The sequence below is a fragment of the Triticum aestivum genome, chromosome 1A (assembly GCF_018294505.1).
Source record: "Triticum aestivum cultivar Chinese Spring chromosome 1A, IWGSC CS RefSeq v2.1, whole genome shotgun sequence".
Classification (NCBI taxonomy): Eukaryota; Viridiplantae; Streptophyta; class Magnoliopsida; order Poales; family Poaceae; genus Triticum; species Triticum aestivum.
In genome coordinates, this window is record NC_057794.1 from 262,719,500 (window position 1) to 262,728,235 (window position 8,736).

Consider the following 8,736-nt stretch of genomic DNA (forward strand, 5'->3'; position numbering starts at 1 on the left):
AGAATTACGCACCTATAGGAAACTTACAACAGGCAAGTGGCACTAATTTTCCTAGATTCAGTCCTCGGGAATCACTAGATCAGAAGAAAAATCAATGCAGTAGTCGATGAACACCAACATGATCAGACACTACTAGTAGAACCAACCACAGCAAGGCAATATTACTACCATATATGTAGTACTCCAACCGTATGGTATCACTGAGAACATAGCTGTACAGATCTCAAGCTCATCCAACCTATATCGTCAGCATAAGCTCTAACTAATGAGACTCCGGATGATCGGCAGGGATTTAGCTACACTTACATACATGTACGCCTTCCCCGCGGCCTCCTCACCGTGTCGTCGCCCACGCGGCGAGCTGCGAGGGGTTCACCACCCCGGGAACGCAGGCGCCGCCCACCTGCACCAGCGCTGCCACGGCCTCGTAGCGCGCGGCCTGCCCCCGGCCCTGACTCGCCTCGGAACCCGTGTCCGGCCCGCCGGGCGCACGCCTTTCACCCAGGACCGTGCCGCACGCAAGGAATTCGTGAGCGAGGTACCCGGCCAGGAGCCTGTTGCCGCCGCCAGCGGCGGCGGCCGGGTCAGGTAGGCCCGCCGCGGCGCCGGCGTCCCTGCATCTCCGCTTCCTCCCGGACCCGGACCCAGGTGGGGCCTCCCTGTCCGCCATCTCGATGGGGTGTTTGACTTTTTTTCCTTTTTTTTTAGGATGATGGGGTGTGTGACAGGAAGCCGTTCTGTGAGGACGGGCAGCGGAAGGAGGGGAAAGTATCGGGTGTTCAGTGTTCACAGAACACAGATCCTCCAATGTCACAAAAACACTTTTAGATGTTTCAAGAAATTCCGGAAAAAAAATCTGATGTTCATAAGGAATGTGAGTACAGCCTCTAAAAATTTCAAGTCCAAACTTAAAATGCACATTGAGAAATAAAAAAACAATCCAAATGTGAATAGTGTTAATGTTGCTTTGTCTTATAACACCAAATTTAAGGTGGATAGCTCGTGCTGGCCCTGCTGGCCAAACAGGCATGGCGTCTCCTTGATAATCCTGACTCCTTGTGTGTCACTATTCTAAGGGCCAAGTACTACCCTGATGGCGATCTGCTGAATTCCAAGCCAAATCATGATGCTTCTTTCACCTGGCAAAGCATTATGGCAGGCATTACTACTCTGAAACATGGCTATATTTGGCGAGTGGAAAATGGACATAACATCAATATTTGGAAAGATGCATGGATCCCAAATTGTGCCACTAGGAAAATTGTGACTCCTAGGGGGGACAATTGTTATCAAGAGTGGTTGATCTGATTGGCCCTGTTTCCAATAATTGGGATGAGGATCTGATTAGACAAACTATGTGGCCCATTGACGCTCAACAGATTCTTTCAATCCCACTTTCGCAACATAACATGTCAGATTTCATTGCTTGGAGTTATACAAAAAATGGTATGTTCTCGGTACGGTCTGCTTATTCCGTGGAGTGGAATGATCAGTATGGGAGTAAACTAAAACACTCTAATGGGATGAGGCGAACCACACCTAACCCTATTTGGTGTCAGATATGGAAGTTATCTTGTCCGGCAAAAGTCAAAATTTTTATATGGCGTACGTTACATGGCACGCTCCCATGCCGGGCAACACTTGCTAATAGACACATGAAGGTCTCGCCCCTTTGTCCTACTTGCTCTCAGGGTGTAGAAGACACGAAGCACATGCTTTTCCTATGTACTAAAGCAAAGGAGGTTTGGAAGAGGCTAGGATTAGATGAGATTATTGATAGAGCTTGTGAGGTTGATCGTGCTGGAGAAGCGATACTGGAATACCTTTTAGTTCTCCCAGATCAAGATTTGCGTATTATGGGGTACCAAAATGTACGAGAAATGATAGCTATTTCAGCTTGGTATCTATGGTGGGAGAGACGAAAATTAGTGCACAAGGAAACAACTTAGAATGCAACTCAGATATCAATGGGGATCATAGCCCTCACATACAATTTTGTAAATGCATCATCTTCAAAGGCGTCCATGAAAAAGGGGGGTTGGCATTGTCCCCCTAGGGGTTTCGTGAAACTCAATGTTGACGCCTCTTTTGACCAGGACATGTTGAAGGGTACGATGGGGGCGGTTTTGCGAGACGACAAAGGTAGGTTTATTGCAGGAGGAAATGGAAAGATTGACCATTGCGCGGATGTTCTGATGGGAGAAGTTTTAGCCCTCAAATTTGGACTAACACTAGCGCAAAGGGTGGGGTGCAATCGCCTAATCATCAACTCAGATAATCTAGAGGTGATTGAGACCATGCAGGACGGAGGACAGTCAACGGGTGCGGCGGCGGCAATTTTCGATGACTGCTTCCACTACGCATGTGATTTCATCATGACTAGATTCGAACATTGTAATAGAGAGGCAAATAGAATAGCACATGAACTTGCTAGATTACCTAGATTTTCTTCAACTTTGGATTGGTTCGAGGAACCTATCAATGAAATTGTACTCATCCTCACAAACGATGTATTGGTTATTTCTAATGAATAAAGTTTCGTTTTATTTCAAAAAAAGGTGGATAGCTCGTGTTCCCACAGGTGGCCTTATAACACCAAAAGGTAAATGTCGATTCCGTGGGTTTCAGAGCTTCTGGACCATAATGGCAATGTGGGATGATGTTAAACTGCAACAGTTCTCTCTCCCAATGGATTTCATGGGAATAAAAAAGATCCAGCCATCTCCAAGATTTGGCTCTAACTTCCTTGGGTGGGCGCCTAAAAAAACTAGGCAATTTTCGGTCAAAAGCGCTTATAAGCTGGCTTATAATGAACTTCATGATGCATCGATTAGCTCTTCCAATACCAACATTCAAGGGGGCGGGACATATGGAAAGCTATCTGGTCTACCCAGCCCCCCCCCCCCCAAAAGGTCCTTTCTTTTGGTTGGGGACTAGCTACTAACACTGACGACCTGGAGTAACAAGATGGAAAGAAATATGGCTATGAGTGCGACATGTCTGATTTGTGGTTTTGGAGATGGGGGACACTTTCCATGTATTCTGCTCCTGTCCAATGCTAGGAAACTTTGGAATGCATTGCTATTGGATTGGTCTTTGCCAGCGTTAACATGCATTAGTGCGACTGGGGATGATTGATTCTCAGGGTTCTTTTGCAATCTGGAAGAAGTAATGCGTGCACAAGTGCTACTGCTGTTCTAGAGGATGTGGTATGTCGGAAATGAGATTGTGCATTCAAAAGAGCTCCGCTAGATGACGTGTCAAAAAGTTTTTTATGTAGCTACCGTACACTATACTCCATTAGCACATACCCAAATTTTGAACATGTTAAAGGAAAAGCAGCCACCACTTTGTGCTTTCAACATGTTGATTCAATACACAATAAAAGGCTGCAACCTGATGTGATGTGGTCATGCCTTGTGTACGGCCAAAATAAATTGAATGTTGATGGTTCTTTCCTCAACAATGAAGCAGGAGCAGGCATGGTTCTCAGAGACCATGAGGAGTCAATTATACTCAGTGTGTGCAAGCAATTATTTTTTTTGTAATGATGGCCTAGAATATGAACTTCTAGCCATTCAGGGAGGTATATCTCTTGCACTGCAGTGCTGTTCCCATCTACTGGATATTGAAAGCGATTGCCTTGAGGCAGTCATGATGATCAAGATTAGAGAAGGCAACAAATTGAATACGCTTTTTTGGTTGAGGATATCAAAAGAAGCATGGAGGAACGAGATTCTTGTATTTCTCATATTCGTCATCGCCAAAATAAATCTAGTCATTTCATGGCAAATTTTGGGAGATCCGAACGCCACACTGTTTGTTTGGCTTGGATCAGCCCCCTGGCACTTTAGAAATTTTTGAACTTGATTGTAAACTTTTGAGTTTTTGGAGTAATATAGGAATTTATTTGCAAAAAATGTTGCTTTGTCTTTTTTACACTATTCATGCTAGATTTCACTTTTTTTTCAATGTGCGTTTTGAGTTTGGACTTGAATTTTTCGAAATATCTAAAAATGTTTTTTGACATTGGAGCACTGGGAGTACCCCATGGCTGGGGAACCCTCTACTTTCCGGGGCCTAGTTTGATTTGCGGCGAAACTAGAGCAAGACCTATAGAAAAAATCTACTCCTTCAAAGAAAAAGAGCTGCAAACTATCAATTCATTTCCAACAACCGCTTGGAGAGGGAAAGGGGAGTTTGCACAAAAGAGATTGCCGAGGGATTTCATGAGAAATATATTTTTACTCCCATTTTCTTATTTGGCATACGATGAGAATTAGTGTGGGATTAAATTTTGCCTAGTGTATCCCATGGGAAGAAAACAGTGCGAATTGGCTTTCTCAACTTCCATTTCTCTGCCCACTTAATCAATCAACGGATTTTAATCTCCTCACCCCTCAACTTCCATCTCGTCTCTAATTCGCATGAACCAAACACGTTGTGTTTAGAAAAATGGAGCAAAAGAAAAGTTGAGTTTTTTTCTGATCCTGCTCCAGACTGTTAACGAGTTGTTGATCCGGCTACTTTGGGACGAGATGCTTTTGAGATACATTTTCTCTATAGTTGATGTGGGCAGAATACTTCAGATCCAAACTGCAATGCTCACCTCAAACTGGACACCGTCCGCGGATTGGTGGGGCCAGTCTGTGAATACTAATGGGAGAGCCAGCAATTCAAAGCTATCCCCTAAATGTTCGTCAGTACGGTTAATTTGAAATTCAAATCCATAAGCGCTTGCTCACATCAGTGCTCGATCAAAACAAAAATGGGCTAGTATGCATCATGCCCGATCATAAGAAAAACACCAGTCCGATAGTCCATGCAAAAAAAACATTTCTACCATGTCGAACTGGTAATCTGAGCTTCCATGCGCAATCTACCATCACCGCCGTCCCGGTCGCCTCCTTCTCCGCCGCTTCCTTGCCGAAGTTGGGGTTAAATCCGGCTGATCTCGGGTAGGGGGGTCCGACCTGGTGATCTTGGCTAGATGGTAACAGGATGAACAAGAGACACGATGTTTACCCAGGTTCAACCCTCTCGAAGAGGTAAATGTTGGGGAATGTAGTATTTCCAAAATTTCCTACGATCACACAAGATCTATTTAGAAGAAGCATAGCAACGAGCGGGGAGAGTGTGTCCACGTACCCTCGTAGACCGAAAATGGAAGCGTTTAGTAACACGGTTGATGTAGTCGAACGTCTTCGCGATCCAACCGATCCAAGCACCGAACGTATGGCACCTCCGCGTTCAGCACACGTTCAGCTCGATGACGTCCCTCTATCTCTTGATCCAGTTGAGGACGAGGGAGAGTTCCATCAGCACGACGGAGTGGCGATGGTGATGATGAAGTTACCGGTGCAGGGCGTCGCCTAAGCACTACGACGATATGACCGAGGTGTGTAATTGTAGAGGGGGCACCACACACGGCTAAAAGATCAACTTGTGTGTTCTAGGGTGCCCCCCTCCCCACGTATATAAAGGAGGGAGGAGGGGAGGGCCGGCCGATCCATAGGGCACGCCCAAGAGGGGAGTCCTACTAGGACTAGGAGTCCTAGTAGGATTCCACCAAAAGGGAGAGAGGGGGAAGCAAGGAGAGGGAAAGGGAGTAGGAAAGGGGGGCGCCGCCCCCTTCCCTTGTCCAATTCAGACTGCAGGGGGGTGTGGCCTGCCCTGGCTGCCCTCCTCTCTCTCCAATAAGGCCCATGGTGGCCCATTAGTTCCCCCGGGGGGTTCCGGTAACCCCTCCGACACTCCATTTTTATCCGAAACTATCCGGAACACTTCCGGTGTCTGAATAACATGGTCCAATATATCAATCTTTATGTCTCTACCATTTCGAGAATCCTCTTCATGTCCGTGATCTCATCCGAGACTCCGAACAAACTTCGGTTCATCAAAAACACGAAACTCATAATACAAATCGTCATCGCACGTTAAGCGTGCGGACCCTACGTGTTCGAGAACTATGTAGACATGACCGAGACACATCTCCGGTCAATAACCAATAGTGGAATCTGGATGCTCATATTGGCTCCTACATATTCTACAAAGATCTTTATCGGTCAAACCGTACAACAACATACATTTCTCCCTTTGTCATCGGTATGTTACTTGCCCGTGATTCGATCGTCGGTATCATCATACCTAGTTCAATCTCGTCACCGGCAAGTCTCTTTACTCGTTTCGTAATGCATCATCCCGTGGCTAACTCATGAGAAACATTTCTTGCAAGGCTCATATTGATGTGCATTACCGAGAGGGCCCAGAGATACCTCTCCGATACACAGAGTGACAAATCCTAATCTCGATCTATGCCAACTCAACAAACACCATCGGAGACACCTGTAGAGAATCTTTATAATCACCTAGTTATGTTGTGACGTTTGATAGCGCACAAGGTGTTCCTCCGGTATTCGGGAGTTGCATAATCTCATAGTCAGAGGAACATGTATAAGTCATGAAGAAAGCAATAGCAATAAAACTAAACGATCATTATGCTAAGCTAACGGATGGGTCTTGTCCGTCACATCATTCTCTAATGATGTGATCCCGTTTATCAAATGACAACACATGTCTATGGTTAGGAAACTTAACCATCTTTGATTAACGAGCTAGTCAAGTAGAGGCATACTAGAGACACTCTGTTTGTCTATGTATTCACACATGTACCAAGTTTCCGGTTAATACAATTCTAGCATGAATAATAAAAATTTATCATGATATAAGGAAATATAAATTATTTCCTCTAGGGCATATTTCCTTCAGTCTCCCACTTGCACTAGAGTCAATAATCTAGTTCACATCGCCATGTGATTTAACACCAATAGTTCACATCGTCATGTGATTTAACACTCTATAGTTCACATCGCCATGTGAACAACACCCAAAGGGTTTACCAGAGTTAATAATCTAGTTCACATCGCCATGTGATTAACACCCAAAGAGTAGTAAGGTGTGATCATGTTTTGCTTGTGAGAGAAGTTTAGTCAACGGGTCTGCCACATTCAGAACCGTATGTATTTTGCATATTTCTATGTCTACAATGCTCTGCACGGAGCTACTCTACCTAATTGCTCCCACTTTCAATATGTATCCAGATTGAGACTTAGAGTCATCTGGATCAGTGTCAAAGCTTGCATCGACGTAACCCTTTATGACGAACTTTTTGTCACCTCCATAACCGAGAAATATCTCCTTATTCTTCTAAGGATAATTTTGACCATTGTCTAGTGATCCACTCTTGGATCAATATTGTACCCCCTTGCCAAACTCATGGCAAGGTACACAATAGGTTTGGTACACAGCATAACATGCTTTATAGAACCTATGGCTGAGGCATAGGGAATGACTTTCATTCTCTTTCTATTTTCTAACGTGGTCGTGTTTTGAGTCTTACTCAACTTTACGCCTTGCAATACAGGCAAGAACTCCTTCTTTGACTGTTCCATTTTGAACTACTTAAAAATCTTGTCAAAGTATGTACTAATTGAAAAAATCTTATCAGGCGTCTTGATCTATCTCTATAGATCTTGATGCCCAGTATGTAAGCAGCTTCACCGAGGTCTTTCTTTGAAAAACTCCTTTCAAACACTCCTTTATGCTTTCTAGAAAAATCTACATCATTTCTGATCAACAATATGTCATTCACATATACTTATCAGAAAGGCTGTAGTGCTCCCACTCACTTTCTTGTAAATACAGGCTTCACCGCAAGTCTGTATAAAACTATATGCTTTAATCAACTCATCAAAGCGTATATTCCAACTCCGAGATGCTTGCACCAGTCCATAGATGGATCGCTGGAGCTTGCACATTTTGTTAGCACCTTTAGGATTGACAAAACCTTCTGGTTGTATCATATACAACTCTTCTTTAATAAATCCATTAAGGAATGCAGTTTTGACATCCATTTTTCAGATTTAATAAAATGTGGCAATTGCTAACATGATTCGGACAGACTTTAAGCATCGATACGAGTCAAAAAATCTCATCGTAGTCAACACCTTGAACTTTGTCGAAAACCCTTTTCGACAAGTCAAGCTTTCTAGATAGTAACACTACTATCAGTGTCCGTCTTCCTCTTGAAGATCCATTTATTCTCAATGCCTTGCCGATCATCGGGCAAGTCCACCAAAGTCCACACTTTGTTCTCATACATGGATTCTATCTCAGATTTCATGGCCTCAGGCCATCTGTCAGAATCTGGGCTCATCACCGCTGCCTCATAGTCCGTAGGTTCATCATGGATTATCGTACCACTCTGGTGCGGATCATACTCTGGTTTACCTACGAGATTCGGTAGTGACTTGATCTGAAGTTTCATGATCATCATCATTAACTTCCTCACTAATTGGTGCAGGCATCACTAGAACTGATTTCTATGATGAACCATTTTCCAATTCGGGAGAAGGTACAATTACCTCATCAAGTTCTACTTTCCTCCCACTCACTTCTTTCGAGACAAACTCCTTCTCTAGAAAGGATCCATTCTTAGCAACGAATATCTTGCCTTTGGATCTGTGATAGAAGGTGTACCCAACAGTCTTCTTTGGGTATCCTATGAAGACACATTTCTCCGATTTGGGTTCGAGCTTATCAGTTTGAAACCTTTTCACATAAGCATCGCAACCCCAAACTTTAAGAAACAACAGTTTTGGTTTCTTGCCAAACCATAATTCATACGGTGTCGTCTCAACGGATTTAGATGGTGCCCTATTTAACGTGAATGCGGTT

At 44.0% G+C, this 8,736-nt stretch overlaps 1 protein-coding gene across 1 annotated transcript; it reads right to left on the bottom strand.

Annotated features, from left to right (window-relative positions):
- Nucleotides 1-136: 136 nt before the first annotated feature.
- Nucleotides 137-756, bottom strand: LOC123045228 (uncharacterized). The gene has a single exon (XM_044468192.1). The coding sequence runs from the start codon at nt 668-670 to the stop codon at nt 335-337; it is 336 nt and encodes a 111-aa protein (XP_044324127.1). The 5' UTR covers nt 671-756; the 3' UTR covers nt 137-334.
- Nucleotides 757-8,736: the final 7,980 nt, after the last annotated feature.

Coding starts and splice junctions, on each gene's coding strand:
- LOC123045228 (XM_044468192.1), bottom strand. CDS start 670: ATGGCGGACAGGGAGGCCCCACCTGGGTCCGGGTCCGGGAGGAAGCGG.